This window comes from Lontra canadensis, unplaced genomic scaffold, assembly GCF_010015895.1.
Source record: "Lontra canadensis isolate GAN:19392208 unplaced genomic scaffold, GSC_riverotter_1.0 scaffold6, whole genome shotgun sequence".
Taxonomy (NCBI): Eukaryota; Metazoa; Chordata; class Mammalia; order Carnivora; family Mustelidae; genus Lontra; species Lontra canadensis.
Window position 1 is genome coordinate 34,972,586 of NW_022631000.1, and position 27,593 is coordinate 35,000,178.

The window sequence follows — 27,593 nt, forward strand, 5'->3', positions numbered from 1 at the left end:
CTCAACCATGTTGTAACACTGAGCCATCAGGGGACTCCCATCCCTGAGAAAATCAGCAGAACCCTGAGTGTTCCCTTTCTGTCTCCTCTCCCCACCCTCTTGCTTTCTTACTCCACCTCTCTACTCTTTCAGGATTCTTCCATTCACTCAATAAATATAAGATGGTGACTTTTGTCTTCTACTCTCTGGTGTCTTGGTAAAATCAGAAATGGAGCTATATCTTCAGAATGAAAATAGAACAATATTTCACAACACATTCTAGACGAAGAGAAGCTTACTGTTTAGTTCCTTTAATGAGGCTTGTCATATTTTCATGAAGGTTAAAAAAATGAGAAATGTAGATGCCTGCCTGGGTGGCTCAGTCAGTGGGGTGTCTGCCTTTGGCTCAGGTCATGATCCTGGGGTTGTGAGTTCGAGTCCTGAATCGAGCTCCCTGCTTGGGGGGGAACCTGCTTCTCCCTCTGCCTGCTGCCTCCACTGCTTGTGCTTTCTCTCTCTTTCTCTCTCTCTGTGACAAATAAGTAAAATCTTTTAAAAAGTTGCTTTGAATCTTAAAAGATTCAGAAGCAGTGTACAAAGGGTCTGTTACCTCCTGGTACTGTGGCTTAAGTATAAAAAACGGACTGTAGAGTTAGGCAAATAGGTTTAACTCTCAACTTGACCCGTATCAAATTTGTACAGCTCAGCCACTTTAAGGATCATTTTCCTTATCTGTAAAATGGGGATACTAATAATAGCTATCTTCTCATGAAGACTGAAGTATTTAATATTGTGCCTGGTAGGATGTAAGTGCTAAGAAAATGTATTCTCTCTCTTTCATCTTTTCTTAGGTTGCTAACCCCTTAAAGCATCATATCTCATTAATGTTTACACCCTACACTGGTGATGTAGCTATTTATTAAATGTCTATTCAATCCAATATTTTCTGCTTTACTCTTCAAGTTGTAAAGATTAGACCATGGAGTGATTCAATTTGGATGCTATCCTATTAGTTGAAAGTATTATGAAACAAAATGTTTCAAGTAACATCATTCTAAAATAAAGAATGTTATCATTTTTCCCCCTAAGACTCACCTCTTTCTCTGATTTCCTATCTGTCAGCAGCTCTCAGAACAAGAGGCTTGCCAAACTTCTTATGATACCACAGAGTTAACTGCTTTTAACTAAAGCAGGAGTTGTGGCAAAATCAAAATTATCTCTTTGATTGACAATGTGAAGACATCTCTAAAAGAACAACTTGTGAAATAGAATTTAAAGCTGTCGTTTGGCATTATGGTTTGACATTTGTTTGCAGTTACGTTTTTAACTACAATTAAGGGAATCTAGATTTTTGCATGTATGTAAGGAATTAGATTCTCATTTTCTTTCGGGTCTATGAATTTAAAAGTTAAAATTTTAAAAATAAATACTCCTAATTGAGAGAGATCCTAATTTGCCTATTGTGCCAACTCCAGAAATGTTATTTTTAAGCAATATTTCATGAAAGTGCAGGGTAGAGTGCTGCAGATAGCCACACCTCTCTCAAATATAAAAAGCAAAGACAGCATACCATTGCAGAGAGCTCAAGGCTGATATGAGCGTGAGCCAGAATTGCTGATGAATTCTGTCACTTTAGATGGTCATTTACTACTTTGGAATCTTGTTTCTTCTAAAATTTAGTCAATTGCCTTAGGTGTATCACCAAAAAATGGCGAGAAAGAACCGATCCCTAGAGACTAAAACAATGCCTTACATGTAATGGGCACTCTGTAAATATTTGCTGGATAGATGGATGTATGGATGAGAATTAATTTAATCACTATGAAACCACTGATTGCATGATTTAAAGTTCGAAATTTCCCTGTGTTTCTCTCAGGTCCAGAGAGCTTCTGACTTGTCAAAAATCAGAGGTGGGGATACAGTCCAAACTCCTGGATTCTAGTGATAATCTCCTTTGTCAGATTCTTAGTAAAATCCAAATTTAGGACCTAAATCTGTATTGTTTCCTATAACTCTAAGGCATTTTTACCTCCAGAATGGGTTCAGAAGAGGAAATTAGATGTCTCTATAATATTCAAAAATGGCTATACATTTTCAACTTTTTACAACATGGAAAAATATGGAAATGCATCTAACAATGTCTTATTTCTTACCATTCCTCTAGATTTCTAGCAGAAAGGCTCACAAGAGTCAAAACTGATCCCTTTTAGTTTCTTTCAACACAAGCTTTTTTTTCATCATCAGTGACTTAAATGGTTTTGGATTCCTGAACAATGGGTATAGTGTGAAAGTGTGATTTTTGTTTTTAGAATTGGGATTATCTTTTTCACACATATAATCATCTCTGTTTATATTACTCAATGCCCATTTCATGCTAATTAAGGGTAGTAAGTATTTGTACAATCACATAAGATTATTCTTTCTGCTTTGTCCTACTAAAGAATCACACAAGAGTCTTAGAGTCTGGGTCAGAGGCTCAAAAGGAATCAAAGCGATCTGAAAGCCCTTCTCTTTCTAGAACCATAAGTAAATCAAGCAGACTTACCACTGCAGACTTTAAGTCCATGATTTTTTAAAGAGTTCATTCAAAACACCTTAGACTTTGTGGAAATGTCATAGGGAACTTTATAACTTTGAAAATCCAGTGAATAATTATCATTTCATTAGCATTGTTTAAACCTTAGTCTACTCTATTTTAGCATCTATAATCTAGACTTTCAGTTTTTATTCTAAAAGGAAACATGTAACAGCAGTGGCATTTTGTACACAGTCCATCAGAGGAATGTATATGGAATGGATTTTACCTTGGTTGTATCTAAATTATATTTGTCTTCAGAGAGACTGAAATTTGAGCATCTAAATACTCTACCACTCATTTCACAAAAAAAAGGTAACTTCTAATGTACTGACAAGCACCCATCTGAAAATGCCTGTTGGAATTTTCTAATCAGTAAGGCCTCTTTTCAAATAGGAAACCGGGCTTATGAAATAAAATGGACCAAATTGCCAAGACTGTGCTGTCTGCTACTTCTAACAAGTGCATAGCCAGCCACGTCCATTCTGTATACTGGTATTTTAAAAACCCGGTCAAGTGCAACTTCAGTTTCCATCAACCGCTGTTCCTTATTTGATTAAGTTTACTATTATAAGATTCTAATCTCATACCTAAAGTTGTATAATAGCACTTGAAGGTAGACCATGGCATTAGTTTTCTATTGCTGCTATAACAAATTGCCACCAATCTAACAGCTTAAAACAACACCAATTTTTTATCTTATAGTTTTGCAAGTCAGAAGTCCATAGGAGTATTCAGGGACTAAAATCAAGGTGTCCCTAGGGCACGTTCTTTCTGGAAGTTCCAGGGGAAAGCCCATTCCTTGCTTCTTCCAGCTTTAAGAGGCTGCTGGCATTCTGGTATTCTTTGCATCCTAGCCACATGAATCCAGTCTCTGCTTCCTTTGTCACATCATCACCTTCCCCTACACTAATGCTTTCTCCTCTTTCTTATAAAGGCTTTGATAATTACATTTAGGGAACAACCAAATAATCCAAGATAATTTCCCCATGTCAAGACTCTTAATCACATCTGCAAAGTCTCTTTCGGCATATAAAGTAACATACAGACTCTGTAGATTAGGACATGGATATCTTTGAAGGCAATTATTCAGTCTACTACAACTGTGTTAAGTTAAAGATGGCCCTTATTACTCCTATAGCAAATACTAAAATAAAACTAAACAAAAAATTTATAGCTAAACAGCCAAAAAAGCGGAAAAATTGAATCATAAGACATATGCAAAATCCACAAGAAGGCAGAAAAAAGAGGGAAAGCACACAACAGATGAGACACATAGGAGAAACATAGCAAGAGGATAGATTTAAGGCTAACCATATCAACAACTGAATTAAATGTAAGTTGTCTAAACATTCCAATTAAAAGATGAAGATTATATAAGAATCTTTATATAAGACTGTATAAGAAAAAGTAAGATTCAGCTATAAACTGCCTGTAGGAAATTTATTTTAAATGTAATGACACAAATAATTTAAAAGTAAAACAATGAAAAAAAATACACCAAGTTGATGCTAATCAAAAGAAAGCTGAAATACTATAGATACCATGTAAAGTAGATTTTAGACCAAAGAATATTACTAGGAATAAAGAAATTCATTTCATAATGATAAGTGGGTTGGGGCACTTAGGTGGCTCAGTCAGTTAAGGATCAGACTCTTCATTTAGTCTCACGTCATGATCTCAGTGTCATGAGATGGAGCCCCATTCCAGGCTCCATGCTCAGCTCTCCCTCTTCCTCTGCCCCTCCTCTCTCTCTCTCTCTCTGTATCATTAAAAAAAAAGAAAAGATTCAGTGCAATCACAAAAATTCCAACAGAACTTTTTGTAGAAATTAACAAGCTAATTCTAAAATTCACATGGAAATTCAAAGGGCCTAGAATAAGCAAAGCAACTTTGGAAAGAAACCTATATAGTCACTACCTGACTTCAAGACTTCTTGTAAAGCTACATATTTAATAGTGGGGTACTAGTCTCAAGAAAGACAAGTAGATCAGTGGAACAGAATAGAGAATCCAGAAATAGGCACATGTATATGGTTTGTTGATTTTCTACATGGGTACTAAAACAATTCATTGGAGAAAAGATAGTATTTTTGAAACCATTGGTATTGGAATAATTGTATATACATGTGTGAAAAATGAACTTTGATTCATACTATGAAATATATTTATATAAATTCAAAATAAAGATCTAAATATAAAACCTAAAATCATAAATTTCTTAAAGAAGACATGGAAGAACAACATTTATGAGCTTGAGTTGGGCAAAGATTTCTTGGATTCAACACCAAAAGAACACTCCATAAAAGAAAAAAAATAATGTTGATAAATTGAACTTCATTAAAATTAAGACTTAAAAGACAGTTTAGAGAATGAAAAGACAAACTGTATACTGGAATAATATATTTGCAAAATATACATCTCATAAAGGACTTGTTTCCAGAATATGTAAAGAACTTCAGAAACTCCGTCATATGACCGTAAACAACCTAATAAAAAATGAATGAAAGATTTGAACAGACACTTAACCAACGAAGACATACAGGTGGTCAATAAGTACACAAAAGAACACTTAACATCATTAGTCATTAGGGAAATGCAAATTAAAGCCATGGTGAGATACTTACTACACACCTTCAATGTCTAGAATTTAAAAGTCTGAGCATAAAGTTGACAAGGATGTGGAGAAATGAATTTTCATACCCAGCTCATTGGAATATAAAATAGTACAACCTCTTCGGGAAACAGTTTGGAAGTTTCTTAAAAAGTTAAGTATTATACTTACTTGCTACCCCCAGTGTTTTACTCAGGAGGAATTAAAGGGATTATCTATATAAAAACTTTTACAGAGGTATTGATAGTAGCTTCATTTGTAAGAGCCCAAACCTGTGAAACAACCTGTATGTCTGCCAACAGGTGAGTTGATCAAATTGTGGTATAGTCATACAATGAAATACTACTCAGCAACAAAAATAGAACCACAATGTAAGCAAGGAATATCCCCTGCCTCCAGGATAGAGATCCTCAAAGTGGCTTCCAGGGGAATTTCAGAATTTCGATGGGCTCCACTGGGTGCCAGGTGCACACCTCCCAATGAGAGAACTGTTCTATCCATGCCTGACCGTGATCAGACTTCTCCACCCGACTTGTTCTTGCCACTGAAAAGTGAGAGAGTGCACCAATACTGAGTAGAAGCTTTAACAGACCCAATGTTTTGGAGATTTTTCTTTTCCATCTGCCAGATGCTTCCTGGTGATCTAGTGGTTAGGATTCAACGCTCTCCCTTTTCCATTTGCCACTAAAGTAGCATTCCTGGGTAAGAATTGCTCCTTGAGCTACACCCTGGAACAAAACATGGGGAGCAAACCAGCAGGGGACACATAGCATAAGCCAAAAAAATAAACTCTAGTACTTTGAGCCTCTGAGATTACAGATATGTTAAGTTTGGGATGTCTCTGAAATATAGAAGTAGAGCAGTCAGATGGTGAGTTGGATTCATGAGTCAGATCCTCAGAGAATACGGAGAGGAGATCTGAGCCAGAGATAAAGTTTGGGAGTTGTCAGCATCTAGTTTGCATTTGAAGCATAGGAGTGGATAAGATCATCTAGAGAAACAGGAGAAAGGAAAAAGTGCTGAGGAGCACAAATCTTTAAATGACAAGTACAGGAAGACGAGTCTGCAAGGCAGACAGGAATGGCTGAATATTTGGAGGAAAGCCACAAATGAGGTTTCTAGTGCAATCCCACTTTTGCTGTCCTCATTCTTTGTTTCTTCTGCTTCACCTCCTTTTCCTTAGCCTGAAGACTGCTAAGCAAGCATCAGAACCTGCTCGGTGCACCTCACACTCAGCAAGATAAATTTTCTTTTACATTACTGGATTTTGAGCACCGTTTGGACAGGGATCCTGCCTTCCTAATTCACCTCTGTGCTTCCAGAGCCCAATGACACTGCCTTGTCCCTAGTGTGCATAGCTGATGGTCAACTCTACCCTACTGGTCACCTGCCTGGCCCTTCACCTTAGTCTTTCCTTTTGATTCTTTTTCCTCCACATGCATGTGCTCAGGCTTTAATCACTAATTATTTTTAAATAAATACTGAATAGATAAAGAGGAAGTGAACATAGGTGTAAAGTCTGAAGAAGTACAATATGATGAACATCTATGTGTCAACCCCTCAGTTTAGAAAACAGAACCCTACCATTAACTTTGAAGTCCCTTTGTGTTTCTCCACATTTCCACCACAGTGCCTCATTCTGCAGAGGAAACCGCCAGCTTGCATTTTGTGGTTCTCAGCAAACTAGGAATAGAAGAGAACTTCTTCACATGGATAAAGAAGATCTATAAAAACCTGTAGAGAACACCTGATGTTTCTTTGCTTCACTTTTTAATTTTACCGACTTGTTTACAGTCCTTAAAAAAGTTAGAGTTTGCATATATCTTCATAGAAATAAAATCATACTGTAAGGGTTACCCAATTTTTTTTTTCTTTGTGCTCAAGATTATGGTTCTGGGATTTGTCCGTTATGGTGCATGTAGCTGAAAAGCATTAATTTCTTTATCTGTATTATATTCTAAACTATACCACAATTGGTTTATCCATTCTGCTTTAACTATATTCTATAAGGTTTGATATGTAGCAATTTCACTATTGTTCAATTCTAAGTATTTTTAAATATCAATTGTGATTTTTTTTACTTGACCCATGACTTACAGAAATTCATGTTTTAAATTTCCAAATACGTAGAGATATTTTACGTGTCTTTTGTTACAGACGTTTGTTTTCTGAGAATATAGACTCTAACAGTGCTGTTCAGTAGTATAATGTGAGCCACTTATGTAATTTAAAATTTTTCAATTGCCACATTAAAATAGAAAAACAGGTAAAATGTATAACATATTTCACTTAACTCCATATATACAAATTATCATTTAAATATGTAATCATCTTTAAAAATTATAACAAATATTTTAGATTTTTGGGAGGTAGTAAATTTTCAAATCTGGTATGCATTTTAAATTTAGGCACATCCTAATTTGAGCCAGTTACACTTTAAGGGCTTAGAAACTACATACAGTTAGTGGCTACCATATTGGACTATACAGGTTAATCAGACAACAGTTGTTTAAAATTTACTTTAAGGCCTAGGATGTTCATTTCATGTGAACTGGAAAATAATTGTGTGTTTTCCTACTAATTTGACATAGGCTTATATGAACCTTAAATCAGTCTTATCTGCATTGCTAAAATCCTCTATATTCTGAATTATTTGTCTGTTTGACCTTGGGTTGTTGCATTGCACATTACAGGAAGACTTCTCACATTAGGCTGCAGTTGTGCAGTATACATTTCCATGGCCTTATGTGGTGATCCCAGAGACTGACTTACATAATTGAGGGAACTGTGTTGAAATCTAACTGTAGTGTGGATTTTACAGTTTCTCCTTATGGTTCTATGAAGTTTTGCTTTATATATTTGTAGGCAATTTTAACAGGTACATACAAATTTAGACTACTTATGGTGAATTAACCTGTTGTCACTGTAAGTCCAAAATAATGATTTTTGTCTTTAAGTTTACTTTGTCTAATATTAATATAGTTGCACGCTTCTCTTTCTTTAATATTTCCCTGTTACATCTTTTCCTAAAAAAGAAAAAGGAAATCTTTCCATGCCCTTATGTTTTAGGAATGCATCTTATAAAGAACGTACATGTTCTTTATGCTCAGTGTCTTTTCTTACCAAGACTGTTTCTCTATTTTAACTTATGAGCTTAACTTATTTACCATCATTGTGATTGCTACCTTAAGCATTATATTTTTTCCTTTTTTTCTGCACCGTTTCTACCTTTTGGGTTTTTGGGTGGAGGGGTATTGTTGGAGTTTTGTTTATTTTCTTTGTGCTTTTTCCTCTAATGGTATATTCTATTTGTATTTTTTTAGTGGTTACTTTAGAAATTTTACTATGCATACTTAGTGAAGTCTAAGATTAATATCTCACAGTCTCCTTGAATCATGCCAGGACCAAAGAATACTTGAGCTCAACACTATATTTTATACAGATATTTGTTTACCGTTACCTGCATTCAGGGCTGGCTGCTTAATTTTCAGGGCCCAATACAAATTGAAAATGTGGACCTCTTTGTTTCCCTGCCTTCACAGTACCTCCTTCAACCCAACATGGTATTTTCTTTTCTTTTCTTTTTTTTTTTTTTTTAAAGATTTTTATTTATTTACTTAAGAGAGAGAGTGAGAGAGAGAGCATGAGAGGGGAGAAGGTCAGAGGTAGAAGCAGACTCCCTGCTGAGCAGGGAGCCTGATGCGGGGCTCAATCCCAGGACTCCAGGATCATGACCTGAGCCGAAGGCAGTTGCCTAACCAACTGAGCCACCCAGGTGCCCCTGGTATTTTCTTGATTACTATTGAATGTTGTGCTCCCTTGGGCATGGGGAGATCATGGAGTGGATACAGGCTTTCACAAGCACCCAGTATTCTTCCCCATGATTCAGAGCAGGGGGAGTACACATGCCCAAACCTCACCCTCCCCATGCAGGTACCTACACCTGAGCCCACACCCAAAGCAGATGCTGGGCAGGGGCTAGAGAACCATCCTAGAAAGGCAGGGAGGTGATAGGAGGTAAGACTGTATGTGAACCAAGGCTCTAAGCCAAACCCCTGGTACATGCTCAATTTTCCCATCAGACCTCACATAAAACATAAATTTAAAGATAAAATTATTAAGAATTTCTTGTTGGTGACCATAATGCATTAATTCTGAAGCACAGGATCCCCTTCTGAGCATGCGCCTTGTACAACTCTCTTGATCACATGCTCTAGAAGTCTTCCCTGCATTTGTGTTTGCCAGTTTCTTTGCTCACATTTCTTATTGCATGCTTGACCTTCCTTCTAAATCTTACCCCTCCTATAAAGCATAGTCTTTAAAAGGTTTAGTAAAGTTCTTTTAGCTGGTAGTAAACACTCTGATTTTGCTTATCCGAGCATATTTTATTTCAGTCTCATTTTGAAAGAAAGTTTTGCTGGGTACCCAACTTTAGTTGGTGGTTATTTTCTCATAAAATTTTGAACATAATATTTTGCTTTCTGACTTCCTTTGTGTTGGAGAATAAGCTTTCAATATGTTTGGGTTCCTTTGAAGATACTGGATTTTTTCTCTCCAGCTTCTTTTAAGATCTCTTTAACTTTGATGTTCCTCATATCCACTATCAGATGCCCAGATGGGAGATTTATTTTTATTTATCTTGCTTGGAATCCATTTGGCTTCCTAGATTTGTGAGTTAGTGTTTTTCATCAATCCGGAATAGTCCCTTCAAATATTGTTTCCTCTTTCTTTTCTCTCCTCTCCTTCTGAAATAGTGCATAGATATATATTAGATCTTTTCCCTCTGTCCTCCATATATCAACTTCACTTTTATATTTTCCATATTTTTCACTTCCTGTACTTCACTCTGTATAATTTCTTTAAATCTCCCTTTCAGTTTATTGCTTCATTTTTTAGCTGTGAATAATTTGCTACAGGACCACCCACTGTTTTTCATTTTGATTATTATGTTTTTAATTTTTGCAAGTTTGATTTGATTCTTTTTCATATTTCATTAGTTACTTAAATAACTTTTATTTCATTGAACATCCTGGTTTTATATTCTGTATCTTAAAACTCAACACTTTAGAAAGTATGAGTTTAATTATGCTTTCATTTGTGTCTGCTTATTCTCTCTCTTACTGGCTTTTTTTTTTTTTTTCTTTTCTAGTTTTGTGATTTTTTAAAAAATCAGGATCTCATAGGTCTTGACTTTTTATCTGTAGAAAACCTTTGAGTCCCAGGATGAAGATAGGTTGCTCCCTAAAATATTGGTGTTTTTTCCTACCAGACATCTGGAGATAAAGTTAACCTATTACTACTTTAATATATATTTTCAACATGAAGCTTTTTGAACCACTCAGGCTCTCTGAATTCACGATAAAAACCTGCATTAGGGTTAGTTTGTGTTTACAGATTCCTGTGAGAAATTTATATTCTTCCCTGTATCTAGCACCACAATTCAAAACCAGTAATTTTCTTTTGTACCTTGAGAGATGTTATTTGAATTTTACACATACTAGGTGTGAATTTCACACATACACTGAACGTGCAGCTCTTTGAGATGCAGCTTCATGCAGGTGAGTTTCCACTTAGACCTTTTCTCTCCTGAGCCCTTCATGAAATTTAAAGCTCAAGTTCATCAATTTTGGAAGGTACCTTCAAGTTGAGAATTGGTTTCAATGTTCTACCTATTGTTGGGGGTTCTTCCTTTTACTTCACTTTTTTAAAGATTTAGTTTGAAATAATTACAGAAAAGTTACAAAGACAGTATAGAGAGAGTGTATGTTTCTCTTTGGCCCACTTTTAATAACAATGACACATCTGTAAAAACTAAGAAATTAACATTGTATAATACAATTAACTAAACTATAGACCTTATTTAAATTTCAGTAGTTTTCCACTCATATCCTTCTGTTCTTTCACTTGGGTTTTGTTCTCTGCATCCTTCCTACTTTTTGTCCAGCTCACTGATGAATTTTAAGATTTTTTTATAAGTTAAAAAATGTTTACTAATTTTCAGTAGGAAAGTTGTCAAAGTACCTAGTCCAACACACTTCTGGAAAGAAGTCTGGGGAGTTTTAATTTTTTTAAATCAGTTTCCCTCAAATGATATTCATAATCCTGCTTACCAAGTCCAACATGTCTTCTTATGCTTGTGTCCTTAAAATTTTCTAGCCTAGAAATGTCAGCATTATTTTTATTATTTTATTTATAATATGTATTATTATTTATAATAATTTATTTATAATTTATATTTATATTTATTAGTTATATTTATTTATAATATATATTATTTATAAAATATTTATTATTTTATTTTTATTTTATTAGAAGAAAGTTTAATAATATTTAAAAGAGTGAGAGTAGAAGAGAAATTAAGAGAGAGATTGAGAGTCCATAATAATATTATAGGTGGGAGAAAAAGTCAAGAGCCTTAATAAGGCTGTTTGTAGTGGGAAAGGAAGAGAAGGAATAGTTTGGGGTCCACTCAGGAAGCAAAATACAGAATTTGGTATTGAATGGATGTGGTAGAACAAGGAGAAGAAAGAGAGAAAACTCAGGGATTTCAAACCAAAGATTTGACTCTTAAAGATTTTTAGAAGTCAAAAGGAAAAGCAAGATTGCAGATGATAGTAAACTTGTTTTTTAATGGATCTGGTATTAATGGTTCATTAAGGTGGAGATGTCCAACAGGCGGTTACAATTGAAAGTCACAATTTTGAGAAAGTAGTCAGAGCTACAAGGAACAGGGTGGTGATAGAAAACAAAGAGATTAGAATTAGGAATAAGCAGTGGAGAAGAATCACCTACATCGAAACTAAGGAGGGACGTGGTGATTATGGAAGAGGGAGAGTCCTATTAACAAGTGTGCTTTTGCCACTACTTGTGATATTCAAAAGCTTAATTTCAGTGCCTCTGTGAAATGCGCTTATGAATCTTCTGCACTTACCCCACCCAGAGGATTACAAACTAAACTTCCAAGATCCATTTATGTGGATTAAAATATTAAAATGTTCTTTGTGTTTTCTTTTCAATTTTCCAATATGTTTTGTACTATACGATATCTCAGACATGAATTTCTACTTAATTTGGTTTGTTCCTATCAGTACTTGAGACAAGTAAAAGAAAAATAAATCTAGTGAGAACCACAAATGTGTTGATTTTATGGCATATCCCAACATATTTTCCTTTTCTTTAGGAAACAAAATATTGTCTAGTGTTAGAATTTAGTCATTAAACTTTGGAACCATAATGTGCAATGTTTTATGATATTTATGACTCTACATATTTGTTACTATTTCATGCAAAAGTAATAACATAACTTATTAAACAAAAATTAAGGCTGGGAAAATACTTAACCTTGTATGTAGTGTTTGTAAATTGCTGTTAACGGTAAAGTAGTATCTAGTGGCAGTATATATATTGCTAAAGAGAAGAAACAGATTAAGTTGTGAAATACTATTCTCTGAGCAAGGAACTGCAATTTAGGAAAAGCGTCAGGGTCTTGACTCATTTGTTGGGTTTATGGTTTTCAGGGAACTAATGCTGATTTCACATCAGAAAAGCATTGAACAGCTGCAGGAAACCCTTAGACAGAAGCTGCTGAATGATGATAACTGGAGAGAGAAGGTAATGATAATGTAGCTTTCATCTGCATGTGTCTATTTTGCTTTTTAAAAAATTCTGTCTGTTTGGAGCACCTGGGTAGCTCAGTTGATTAAGTGTCTGCCTTCAGCTCAGGTCATGATCTCAGGGTCCTGGGATCAAGCCCCACATCAGGCTCCCTGCTCAGTGGGGAGTCACCTTCTCCCTCTCCCTCTGCCTGCTACTCTCCCTTTGCTTACTCTCTATCAAATAAATAAATGCAATCTTTTAAAAAAAAATTCTGTTGCCAGAGGGCTATCCCAGATATCTTGGCTTCTATGCACATTTTGATTCCTTCTGGAATTTCCTAGGCCAAACATGCTTATAGTGTATGTCTTTTCCAAAATATTAGACAACATAATGGGAAATGAAAAGGTAAGAACAGAATTTAAAATCTTGTAAAATCAAGATAGCCCTTAGTACTCATGTAAAAGTGTGATTTTTATTTTTAAGTATTTACCTTTTTCCTGTAAAGGGACAGAATCTGCATTTGACTACATCCTTAGAAGCAGGGGAATATTAATTTATTCTCACAATTTCTCTGCTTTTAGGAAGATACTAAAGAGAATGGAAAATTACAAAATTACTCAGTTATGAACTTTTGGCAAAGTAAAATGAATAAATATTTAGCTCACTACTTAAAAAGAAAATATATTCTCTCCCCATGCTGAAAAATGCATTAATTTCTGTCTTTGGATTTTCCTAAATTTTTCAAAGTTTCAATGATAAATATGTAATACTTGTATAATTTTAAAGGATACAAATAATATTCTAAAAATTATTGGTCCCTACCTTCTCAGGCCTTGTACAGGTCTAGTCATTAAGGCTACAGCCATCATCTCCCTGTCATAAACTTCTGGTACTCCTTGATGATCCCAGGATCTTATCCTGAAGAATGCCCTGGGGTGCCTGGGTGGCTCAGTGGGTTAAGCCGCTGCCTTCGGCTCAGGTCATGATCTCAGGGTCCTGGGATCGAGTCCCGCATTGGGCTCTCTGCCAGCGGGGAGCCTGCTTCCCTTCCTCTCTCTGCCTGCCTCTCGGTCTACTTGCGATCTCTCTCTGTCAAATAAATAAATAAAAATCTTTAAAAAAAAAAAAATGCCCTGAAGCCTTTCCAACTCTTTCTCTTGCCCAGCTGATGTCTGCCCTAGCACTAGTCTTCATCCTTGGTTTTCTGATAACATTGTAAATTTGCATCTAGAGGTAGAGCTGGCTACTGAAATTCAGATTGCTTGACTAAAGCAATCAGATTGCTTGACTAAAGTCCTGACAACCTGTTTGCTTATTATCAGATTCTTCTCTATGATGACTAGATCCCATAACTTGTAACCTCAGGCAACATGAGTGGCCACATCAAGCTAATATCTCTACCTGGACTCTTCCACCCTACCACCCACCAAATTGAAACACTTTAGATATTGCTGCTGGCTCAGGTCAGTTCTAAATTTTTCACTTTCATTTCCATTCTTTACTCATTTGACCATACTCAGGCATTATTGGTCTTCTAAACTCAATCCCACTTTCCTTGTCCCTCAGGGATAGCACACTCAGGCTAAAAGAGAAATGAACACTATAATAACAATTCCATAGAGGCAACAATCAAAAGTTGAGAGTACAGACTAAAGTTGCTCTAAATGGCTCATTCTTATTTTATTTTGAAGTATGGACTTTTTCTTTTCCTTCTTCTCTAAAGCCCACATTTCTTTAATTCTTTCTCATTTTTATTAGCTTTGGGGTACTCAATTGACTAGCCTATTCTTATTTACTTCCTCCATCCTTACCAATCCATGTTTGAATATACAAAAAAGATGACTAACCTAACCAGCAATCCAAAAAAGTGCAAATTAAAACAATGAGATTTTTTTAAAATCCATTCAGTTAACAGAGTAGTTTTGGCATTGTGGTAAGGTCTTGTGAGGTAAACTTTCATACTCAGTCTTTAAAGGGCTGGAAGTTACAGCAACACCTTGGAGAACAATTTGGAAGTATGTATGAAGAGATATTGTAAATACCTAATTTTTGATGCAAAAATTTCAACGATGGAATTAATGCGAATAGAGATTCACAGATTCTTCCCTTCCTTCAAATACCTGAGCTTTTCTTAGACTGGTATTATCTTATCTTCATGGTCACACCTCATGAAGGACTTTGAGATACAATCTACTAGAGAAGGCTTTGCATTTACAATCTTCCCTATTACTGCTGCTTACTGTACCCTGTCTGTGAGGTGCTAACATAGCAAGTGGACTAAGTTAATGTAGCATTTAATCATATAGAAGAAGCATTATAGTCTTGCTTCATGCTATTAATCTGATGATGAAAATAAACCTGTGTAAAATTTTCTAAGTTCTTGCTAAGACCGTGATATCATTCTAATAAATTAATTATATCATAGATGTATTTTGGCATGTATAATTGTCTATGATATAAATGGGCATTTCATTTTGTTGAGAGGATATAACTTCTTGTTAATAAATCTTATCATTTAGCTTAGCAGTAAATCAAGATCCAGACCAGTAAAGCCAAGGAATGATAATTATGTCTTGGTTGTGCTCATTATTGAGACTATGAATAAAAAGTTCCCTTAAAGTCCTCTCATGAGAAAGGAAAATCACTAATATGACATTGTTATCTCTTTCTTGGGTCACTGTGCCTTTATGTAGGAGTGAAATATTCCCTTTACAAATATATAATACACATATTAGAATAAACTTCATAGCTTAAATGCTTTTAACATTCAAAAAAAGTAGATAGCAATTTGTGCCTGTACTTAATTATTTTAGGGTATGTAAAAAGCACATAATAGAATCAATAGTTGCTATGCAACAAGGATGGCACATTTTAAAATAAACTGCATATTTACTAATTGCCATAGATTTATATTTATTTCAAGTATTCCTTTGATGTGGAAAAAAATGAATTAATGTGCATACTGAACATTTAAAATTGGTCCCAAATACACAGTGTTGTTACTTTTTAGTTAAAACTTTTATAATTAAAAAAATTTCCTATAGCCAGACTGATGACATTAAGTGGTAGTCGTGTGTTGACTATTATTTTGTAGTGTAATAAACAAATTCTAACCAAATACTTTGTTAGATTATTATTAAGATATCATCCCATTTAGGAACATTTTAGAATTGTACTACTATTCACCTCATTTTAAATAGCACATAGAGCTTTTAAAAACCAATAGTTCAAACAAACAGAACCTTACTTCCTGCCTGAGGAATTGGATTAATAGTGAAAATGGGGGGGGGGATGGAGTTTACCTCAAAAAGTCAAATCCAGAACCAAAGAGAAGCAAACAGAAAATCTCAAATTCTTCTTCAAAATAGAAGAGACAAATGGCTGAGAAATTCCTAATGTGTTTAAGTGTACTATTAATGGAATTTAAAAGGATAACTTGTAAAATAACAGAATTTGACAGGGATGAACCTGTCATAAAATAATCAATTTTCATGTATGCATAATTGAATGGCCAAAAAGAATAATGAGAGCACCTTTTAATTTATAAAATTATGATGTAATTTTCAAAATTGAACTAATAAAATCACAGAATTATAGATCTAGAATAGCCTGCAAATATCATCTGATTTAAACCCTTAATCAAGATAATAAGAATAGTCTCCATTATTAGAGTGTTTATTATATGCCAGGCTTTGTGCTTCATGCTTTCCATAAATGTAATTTTAACCATTATAAAATTATTATTCCCATTTGCACATGGGAAAAAATAAGGCTCAGAGGAGTTAGGTAAGTTGCCAAGGTTATTTAGCCAGGAAATAACAACTGATACAAACCTAGAAAAAAAAAAAATAAGAACTAACTACAAAATCCAAAACTTACTCATTTGGCCTAGATGGACTAATAGGAGCCAGATTTACCCTCCGTCTTTACTAACTAAACCACTGGAGAAAAGATTGAAAACAATGGTTTCGAGATACTCAATATCAGACTACAGAGGACAATTATTCTTACAGATAGGAACAAATGAGGCGAGCTCTGTGATTGCCCAAACTTAGTTCCTTGAAATAAATTTAAGGCCACAGTGCAGGAAGTGTGAATCTAGGAGGTCTGTCAGGTTCTTTGAGTTAAGGAAACCAGAGAGATCAAGATAGCTACAATTCACAGGATGGTGTTCTCTGGGGAGAGCTATCTGCACACAGAAAGAATACTGGAGAGCTACAAAGAGTCCCCATTAAGTATATGTATGGTCAGTGCATATGTGTGGGGAAACTCCCAAAGGCAGAGAAAGACCTATCTGAAAAGACTAGAGAGGAGTACCAAATGCTCACACAAGGCCAGACTGGAACACCCATAATTCACAGTGCACTGGGTAAACTTGTCAGAAGGGTCTTGCATTAGTAGTAGGAAAAAATTAGCCCTAGACTAAATGCTGAGCTGATTTTGCCTAATAAATGTTAAAAGGGAGATCTATAAAAATCAAGCTGATTCAAATGCATCCCAGAACAGAGTTCAATAATACTCATAGGAATACAAAAATATCCAGCATCTAACAAGGTAAAATTTACAATGCCTTGCATTCAATAAAACATTGCCATCCAAAAGGAAAGGGAAAACATGGCTCATAATGAGAGAAAAATCAATGAATAAAAACAGATTCAGAAAGGCACAGATAGTAGAATTAGCAGACAAGGACGTTAAAACAGTTGCAATAACCATATTCCATTTGCCCAAAAACTAGAAGAAAAAGTGACCTTGTTAAGTAGAGATATAAAATACATTAAAAAGATATAAAGTAAACTCCTAGAGATGAAAAGTACAATATCTAAGATAAAAAGTACACTGGATGGCATTAATGACAGATTCAACATTCCAAAAGAAAAGTCTGGTGAACTTGAAGACACACAATTGAAACAATCCAAATGAAACAAAAATAGAAGACTTAAGAACATCAGTGAGCTATGAGACAAATGCAAGTGGACTAATATATGCATAATTGGAATTCCCAAAGGACAGGAGAGAGAAGAAAGGACAGAAAAAATATTTGAAGAAATAATAGCAGAATAAAATTAAGAGTTAATGAAAACTATAAAGCACACATTCAAGAAGCTCAGCAAAACCTCAAACACAGCAAGGAATATTCTAGTCTAATTGCTCAAAAATAGTGATAGAAAGAAAATCTTAAAAGCAACCAAAAAATAATAGACATTATATAGAGAGGAACAAAGATAAGGATGACAGCACATTTTTCATCAAAGACAGGATAGGGCCTAAGGATAAATATTTTTTCTGTCCTTTCTTCTCTCTCCTGTCCTTTGGGAATTCCAATTATGCATATATTAGTCCACTTGCATTTGTCTCATAGCTCCCTGATGTTCTTGTTTAAGTCTTCTATTTTTGTTTCATTTGGATTGTTTCAATTGTGTGTCTTCAAGTTCACCAGACTTTTCTTTTGGAATGTTGAATCTGTCACCTGGGTGGCTCAGTTAAGTGTCCAACTCTTGACTTTGGCTTAGGTCATGATTTCAGGGTTGTGGGATTAAATCCCACATTGGGCTCCATGCTGAGTGTGGAGCCTGTTTAAGATTCTCTCTCTCTTCCTCTGCCCCTCCCTACCTCTCTTTCTCTCTGGGGTGGGGGGGACAAAAAAGACAATATAAGCAAGAAGTAGGTGGGACTAAAAGTACTAAAAGAATGAGAGGACTGGGAGTGTGAGCTGCCAATCTAGAAATCCATACAAAGTGAAAATATCTTTCAAATATAAGGGTGAAAGACTTTCAGAGATGAAAAAGCTAGGCAAATATATCACCAGCACATCCACGTTGTGAGAAATGTTAAAAGTCCTTTAGTCAGAAGAAAAATTATACCACATGAAAATATGGATCTATACAAAGGAATGTAGGACATTAGAAATGGTAAAAATGTGGATAAACAGATAATAAACATATTATTTAATTATTTGGATTTCTTTAAAGTATAGTTAACTATTGAAACAAAAATATTAACAACTAATGAGATTTATAACATGTAGAAGCAAAATACGTTACAAAGATAACACAGTGTCTAAGGGAAAAATGGAAGTACACTACGGTGAGATTCCTATACATGAAGTGATCTAACACAGACTGCATTAAGTTAAAGATGTAGTCTATAAATTCTAAGCAACCACAAAAATAGAAAGCGAATCATAGCTATCAAACCAGCAAAGGAAATAAAATTGAATTAAAAAAAAATTCAGAAGAAGACAAAAAGAGGAAGAGCAAAAAGATGAGATGGGCCAAATAGAAAACATAAAGTAAGATAGATTTAAAGCTAATCATATCAATAAATTAAATGTAAATCATCTAAACCAGGGGTCAGCATACTTTTTCTGTAGAGGACTTCAGAGTAAATATTTTTGCTTTGTGGGGACATTGAGTCTCCGTTGCAACCACTCAACTCTGCCCATTGTGGTTTAAAGACAGCCATAGACAATAAGCAAATGAATGGGCGTGGCTGCATTTTGTCTATGGGCCACAGTTTGTCAAGCCCTGGCCTAAATATCCCCCATTAAATGGCAGAGATTGTCATGTTGGATAAAAATGCAAGATTCTACTATATGTTCCCTACCAAAAAAAAAAAAAAAAAAATACACTTTAAAATAAATATTTTAACAAATAGATTAAAAATAAAGGATGTATAATACCAAGTATATGCTAACACAAACAAAAGAAAGAGGAACTAGTTACTATTAGAAAAGTAAATTTTGGGGTGCCTTGGTGGCTCAGTTGGTTGGGCGGCTGACTCTTGATTTCTGCTCAGGTCATGATATCAGGGTCCTGGGATCGAACCACCTGTCAGGCTCTGCTCAGCGCAGTCTGCTGGAGGATTCTCAGTCTCTCTTTCCCTCTGACCCTCCCCCCAGCATGCTCTCTCTCTCTCTCTCAAATAAATGAATAAATACTTTTTAAAAAAGAAAAGTAAATTTCAAAGCAAAGATAAGAGAATATTTAGAATATTAGCAAGGATAATGAACATAATTTCATAATGTTTAAGGGATTAGTCCACCAAGAGGACATAATAACCCTAAATGTTTATTCACCTAATAATGGGGTTTTAAAATTAAGCAAAAATTGATAGAACAGCAAGGAGAAATAGACAAATCTATAATTAGAGTAAAAGATGTCAGTAATAGGCCTTTTTCAATAATAACTGATAGAAAAATACCTGGAAAATTAGTAGAGACATATTCTATGGAAAATAATATAATAGATTTTTAAAACAACTTATTTTTAAGAAATGCATCGACCAACACTATTAACTAACATGACCTAATTGATATTTATAAAATTCTCCATTTAACAGCAGAATAAACATTCTTCTCAAATACACATGAGACATTTACTAAAATAGATCATATTCTGGAGCATAAATAACTCTCAACAAATTTGAAAGTATTCAAGACATATAAAATATTTTTTCTGACCACAGTGAAATTGAAACAATTTATTAACAAAAGATTATCTGGAAAGATACCCAAATATTTTGAAACTAGATAAATACCTAGTCTATGCCCTTAATGACTATGCTATGTAGATGTGTGGGGAGTCAGGCTACATGGAAAAATGAAACATGCTGAGCCATGGGATCTACCAGAAACATCTAAGTGTGCACACCCCCTCCATCTCATAGTACCTCTGTGATCTTGGTGAAGGTACTTAACCTCTCTGAACCTATTTCATAATCCAGTGTGAATAATAATTATATTATTATTATTATTATTATTATTATATGTTGTAAGAATTAAATGGATTAACATATAAAATGTGTTCTGTACCATGCCACCCCAGCCTGTATTGGTAGCAAGTGAATATTCTCTCCTTTCATCCTGAGTTTACACAGTTCTTGTCAGGACTTCAATATGTATTCTGATTCCTTAGCATTGTTTTTTTTTACTGAAAAGTCTGTGTATTTGAATAATCATCTACTTTTGCAATATATTTATTCAGCAGTTAATTCATAAATAACCTGAAGAATTAGTATTCAACCAGCATTTTTTTTTAACTTTTGGAAAACAGTAAAATAATTTCTTTTTAGGAGATATATTTTTTAATATTATATACGTATATCAAATATAAATAAATGACCTAATTACTACTTCCTGAAATTCCCTTGCTTATAGGGATTGTCAGTAATGAGTGATTATGTTACAACATGGTGTTTGGCTCCATAGACAGAAAATTATCGCAGAATCAATCACAAATATCTAACTTGGAAGATAATGAAAATACAGAATTTTGCACATCAGTATTAGACACAGGTGTTATAAAATACTAATTATGCATTTCAACACAAATACAAAGGGAATTAAAAACAACATACTCAGATTGCTCTAGAGTCATCAGGAAGTCTTCACCAAGGAGGGGTTTGAGGTAATAGGAGATATGGGTAAATAAAAAGCAAAAATAAATAAATAAATAAAAACCAAAAAAATGAAATGCGTACAGAGATAACAATTTCTTTTACTTTGTTTAACTCCTAAGATCATATATTATTCATGCTTTGGTTTTAGAAATCAGAATTTCCCCATGATTTTTAAAATTGCTATCAGTTACTATATAAAGTGGTTTATATTTTATATAAGCACCATCACCACATTCATTTACTTTGCATAGACATAAGTTCTCCCACCTAAGTTTTTTTTTAATCTAAGGTATTTTTTTTTTCAAGGTTTTATTTATTTCTTTGAGAGAGCAAGCCAGTGAGAGAGAGAGCAGGAGCAGGGGGAGGGGCAAAGGGAGAGGGTGAAGCAGCTTCCTGCTGAGCAGGGAGCCCAGCTCTATACCAGGACGGCAGGACCATGACCTGAGCTGAAGGCAGACTCTTTATCAACTGAGCCACCCGGGTGCCTCCATCTAAGATATTTTAAAGAGCTTATATCAACATATAAGAAATATAAACACAATAATTTGGCACGAATTCATCTCAATGACAATACACTGGCTTAAAAAAATCATTATGGGGGCACCTGGGTGGCTCAGTGGGTTAAAACTCTGCCTCCGGCTCAGGTCATGGTCCCAGGGTCCCGGGATCAAGCCCAACATCAGGCTGTCTGCTCAGCAGGGAGCCTGGCTTCCCTGTATCTTTCTGCCTACTTGTGCTCTCTGTCAAATAAATAAACTCTAAAAAAAAAAAAAAAAAAAGATTTCTAAAAAATATTTTTTATAAAAATCATTGTTTGCTCATCATTTTGTTCAAACTGTTCACATTATGAAGGAACCCGTAGTATCATCTTTCTATGCTACAGTGTCAACACATTCAGATGGCCCTTTGCATGCATTGCAACTTCCTTAAATGTTTAGAAATCCCACCTGAAACTCATTACTTTGCTTCTCTTTCTCTGGTTGTCCAAATTAAAAATCAACTCAGTAATAGTAAATCACTCCTCTCTTTTCTATCTACATGCTTTTCATTTCCCACCTTCCTTTTATTCCTAATTTTTAAAAGATTTTATTTACCTATTTATCAGAGAGAGAGAAAGAGCACGTTTGCTCCCAAGTAGGGGGAATAGCCGGCAGAAGGAGAAGCAGACTCCCTGCTGAGCAAGGAGCCCCACATAGGACTAGATCCAAGGACCCTGGAATCATGACCTGGGTCAAAGGCAAACAATCAACTGAGCCACTCAGGCTTCCACTTCCTCCTATTTCTTCTTTTTTTTCCCCCCGTCTCTTTACCTACAGTAGTTGGTTCCAAGGTTAGGGGCAAGAAGGACTTGTTACCTGACTTGCTACTTGACTCATTCAGTCTATCAGCTACTTCCTTTTCTTCCCTTGAATACTTTCAGGTTTCATCATCTTCTAGGGATTCTGATTTCCTACACAGCCTCCTCCCCATAATAAACTAAAAAAAATAAAAAATAAAAAAATAAAATTTTAAGTACTTCTAAAGTCTTTCCGTCATCTAATTTATAGTTTGTCCTGTCCCGTCTAGTCTGCATATATGCTTATTCTCTTAATTCAAGCAATCGGTCCATATTCTGAAAGATGTCTTTTTGTCCTAAAACAACTATTTGGCTCTACCAATTAGCTATACGAGGAATTTTTTTTGGAACGCTTGATATTTTAGTACCTCAGCACACATTTTTCTTGAGCTTCTCAAAAAATGTTTTATTTAGTTGTGTTTTTTAATAGTGTCAAGGTATCTTGTGGGCTATTAACTGTTAAAGTTATACCTTGCAAGTTTTTTAAATGTTTTGCATTTGATATCCTCCTTTCATATGTTTTTATCTATTCCAGTGTGGTTGGAGCACTGTGTCGGAATCAAATGGGGAAAGTACAAGTCAGGTGGGAGAAGTCCAGGGCTGCCGTAGACAGTGTGCTTGCCTTGTGCCCAACACAGTCATGCGGGCCAAGAGAGAAAAGGGAGCTGGTGCTCTGCCCACCAGGTGCCTCATGCTCAGCATGAGGCTATGTTCGTCTAAGGAAGGGATGCTTTGTCAGTTCACACAAAGGTGTCACATTGGCTGGTGGTGACCCAAGAGCAGATCATGTACAGGAACTTTTATTTTATACTAACACCCTGAGAAACCACTAAGAGGGAGTAATATAATCCAATTTGCATTTTGTAAAGAACACCCTGCTGGGTGGATCATGAATTGGAGAGAAGAAGGAAAGGAAGTAAGGAGGCCAGTAGAGAGTTGATGGTGGCCAGAACTAGTGTGTTAGGAATGGAAATGAAAAGAAATGAATGGATTCAAGGCATCTTTTGGAGACAAAGTGAATAGAACTTGTTGTTGGGTTAAGGGTAAAGGATAAAAATGATGCCCCAGTTGCTGACCTGAATAACTAAATGGAATGTGGTTACTGTGTCTTGACTGGGGAAGGAACAGGTGGGGAGGGATTGTATCTAGTTTTCTGGTTCAGACCGTTTATTTGAGACACCTGTGTTATATCTCAATGGCTAGCAGGAGCCGGGTAGATATAAGTACCTGCAATTTAGAAGAACATCTGTTTTTTTGTTTTTTGTTTTTTCCTGAGTGCCCCTGAGGCTTCTCTTGCCTTTAGGAGTCTAAGAAAAACACATTTGAGCAATGCTATCATGTTCCTAAATGATCCTTAGCATCCTTTTCCTCAAACAATCTAGAAACTTACTTTGAAAGAGCCAAAATAACTCCTTGCATTGAGTACAAACATAATTGTTTTGCCTTGGAGGAAATGCTTAGTCCTATAACGGTACAATAAATGTGACTGACCCCATACTGGGGCTAGTCTTTTATCTGTATTTTATTTAATTTGAAGGACTTTATGTAAACTTTCTTAGCAAATTTTCTGTTTCCTGGTACCCTGGCTTCAGTGTTTCCCTGAGAAATTCACGTTGACCTCTTTCTTCCTCTCGTAGTGGTGTGAATCACTGTAAGTCAAGTTTGACAATTATTCTCGCCAGTTATCTGGCATTTACTCCCTCTAGGACTTTATAATAATGGCACAATGTAAATCCAGAATCCTCCTGTCACTGAGGTGCTGTAATCTCACTAGATGAACGACCAGGCCTGAATGACTCCAGTACTCAGAGATTTGTTCTCTCTTGCTAGGCAGAGCCAAAAGCAATGGTTAAAAACCACAGGGAGAGAGATGTTGGCTCAGCTAAAGGAAAAACTGCCTAACACTTAGCACTGTCTGAAGATGGAAATGCTTGCTGGGAAGGAATGAGTTATGGTTTCTAAGTGGTGTTGAGGCATAGGGCAGACAATCATTTGATGCAGTCAGTCTATCTGTAGGAGAGACTGAAGAGTCAGAGCACAGAAGTCATTTCCATTGACTATTGAATCCCTGCTCATGCTAGAGCTTTATACAGATATTTTGTCCCGTTTATCCTCATAACAACTCCCAAGGGAACGAGTCGTAACTCTACCAGGAGAGGTTACAGTCACAATTTAAGATTATATAGTTAGAATGTGGCAGAGCCAGGGTTTAGAGCCAGGATTTAAACTCAACTTGATTTGAATTCAAAGCCCTTGCTTTTCTTTCCACAAATGCACAGAAGCTTGAGAAATGGAACCAGGGGATTTCTAATGTCCCTTCCAGTGCTGCGGTTCTGTATAAGTACAACATGAATACAAGGCATCCCCAACTTGACTGTGTTTTCCTTAATCATCCTTCTGGCCTCTATCATGTTAAAATGATAATTTATGACTCTCAAACTTTCTAGGATCACCATCAAGAGAAGAGCATTCAAAAATCATTTGTACTTTGTATCCCCACTGAGCTTTCAGTGGAATGTAGTCTAAGTCCTCCAAATGTTTTTAATTTTTTTTTTCTTATAGGGTTTCTGGGAGGGACTGAGTTTGTAATACAAATATACAGAAGACTAAGCTTTTAATATTTCTGAAAACTGTCATAATATATGGTCCTAACTTCTCTACTCATTTTACAGGTCTTAGAAGATCTTGAAATATTTGACCTAAAATCAATTTTTCTGGTCTAAGTTCTGAGTCAGATTATTTTTAAATACTAGAATTTAAAAATTAGATTCATTAAAAAATTAATATTAGAATTTTTTAAAATTAGAGTCTGAAAATAAGCTTGATTTATTCATCTTAAGGTCAAATGCCTTTATACGTGTGTTAAATGCTGTTTTCTAGATTGAAGCTGAGCTGGCCAAGGAAAGAGCCCGACACTTAGTTGAATTTGAGGAGCAAGCTCTGCTTTTTAAGGAGGAAGCTAAACTGGAACTTGATATTGAAAAGGAAAAACACCAAAAAATAATCCAAAAGTATAAGAAAGAACAAGAGGAACTACAAACAAAGGTCTGTGATCATGATGTTCATTGTTATTTAATGGGTTTGAAACTATAGATGTTGGTTATTTCCTTCTAAGAACATTCTACAGTATTTTTAACTCAAGGAGCATTCCTGAGTTTCATTATGACTTGGTTTTAACTACATAGGTGGAATGGTTTGGATAGTCTACAGAAGGAATAGCTGAGATAAATCCTATAAGCATATAATACAACTACTAATGGAATTTTTTCTACAAAACTTTTTTAAAAAGATTTTATTTATTTGAGAGAGAGAGAGAGATCACAAATGGGGATGGGGGGAAGAGAAGCAGACTCCCCACTGAGCAGGGAGCACAGTGCACTAAGGGCTGGATCGCAGGACCCTGGGATCATGACCTGAGCCAGAAATCTGATGTTTAACCTACGGAGACACCTAAGTGCCCCCAAATAAGTGCCCCCAAAGAAAAACTCCTACTTTTAAAACAACATAAATTAGGGACATTAGGGTGGCTTAGTCAGTTAAGCATCTGACTTTGGCTCAGGTCATGATTTTAGGGTACTGGGATCCAGTCCCAGGTTTGGCTCAGCTCTCCGTGGAGAGTCTGCTTCTCCCTCACCATCTGCGTCTCCACCCACTTTATGCTCCCTCTCTCTTTCAAATAAATAAAATCTTTAAAATAAATAAAAATAAAAGAGCATAAATTACATAACTAATAATTAGCATGTTTAGATATACCAATACCTCAAATATCCAACATCAAATGATAATGGTAATGATAATTAACATTTTATTTACAACTAAAGCTAACAACTAAAGCCTATCTCTTTCAATTGCGAATATTTCCAATTCTAGATATTTTTGAATGGAGGGAAATATTTTAAGAACATAATCCTCCTTCATAATTTCTGAAACGGTATGTCCTAAACATAATTTTTTTAAAGATTTCATTTTTAAGTAATTTCTACACCCACATGGGGCACGAGCTCACAACCCCAAGATCAAGTCCCATACTCTGCCAACTGAACCATCCAGAAGCCCCCTAACCATAATCTAAGGTTTTGTTTAGGTTGCCATGTTATTACAAGACCTCAGTGTCATATATATGCATGTTTTTGTGTATATGCCTATGTTTGTGTGTATGTCTATGTGTGTGTATTAACCAAGACCCAGTGGGTAAACTCACTAACAGTCTGGGTAAATTAAGTATCAAATGAGAGTTAATGGCCTCTACAGGTGTACAAGAGATACAGTACAGCCTTGCCTTCTCTTTTTTTTCTCTCTCTTTTTTAAAGATTTTATTTATTTATTTGACAGAGAGAAGAGAGCACAAGCAGGGGGAGTAGCAGAGGGAGAGGGAGAAGCAGGCTCTCCACTGAGCAGGGAGCCCAACACAGGGCTCAATCCCAGGACTCTGGGATCATGATCTGAGCTGAAGGCAGACACCCAGGCACCACTGGTACAGCCTTTTCAATAGCACTGTGTATGATAAGCAGGGCCAGCTACGTGAGTATATGACAAGTACAGTATCACAGGGCCCCACACTCAAATAAATGGCTTCATGCCACTTGGGTTTAATCCTCTGCAAATGTTGTCTTGAAATTCTTAATAATCTTATCTTTGAATTTGTGTTTTGTAAATAATGTTCTATTGGGACAATGGTGCATTTGCTGGGAGCTTGAAGTCTCAGCTCACCCAAATTTCTACCTCTTCTAGACTAGTTTTCTCCAAGAAGAGGCCTCTTAAGGCAGGGGTTGCCAAGGGTTATGGTTTTTCAAAAGAAGTCATAAACCCAGATTTTGTAAGTAAATTCTCTTGATTTTTAAAAGCTGACTCCCTTTTTGAAGAGATCAAAACACATTTGTGGCTCTGTGAGTCTTCTCTCCTGAGGATAACCTGATCTAGTTCAGTGTCAACTCTCCTCTTAATGATGGAAACTACTGCTCAGACCTAGCAATGATCCTCTTCCTTCCTGGATTAATTGAATATAATGGAATATTAATTTAATTTTTGAAGTTAGTAAGTGTGAATAGATTTATTACAGAAGTTTCTCTTAATGTAAATTTAACATTTGAAACA

At 35.5% G+C, this 27,593-nt stretch overlaps 1 protein-coding gene across 5 annotated transcripts in view; it reads left to right on the forward strand.

The window, feature by feature from the left end:
- LEKR1 (leucine, glutamate and lysine rich 1) overlaps positions 1–27,593 on the forward strand; it is a 184,839-nt gene that overhangs the window by 140,109 nt on the left and 17,137 nt on the right. For all 5 annotated transcript variants that reach the window (XM_032852585.1, XM_032852586.1, XM_032852582.1 and 2 more), the window contains 2 exons: positions 12,685–12,778; positions 25,380–25,544. In XM_032852585.1, the coding sequence (XP_032708476.1) occupies positions 12,685–12,778; positions 25,380–25,544 (259 nt within the window). The remainder of the gene's footprint in view (positions 1–12,684; positions 12,779–25,379; positions 25,545–27,593) is intronic.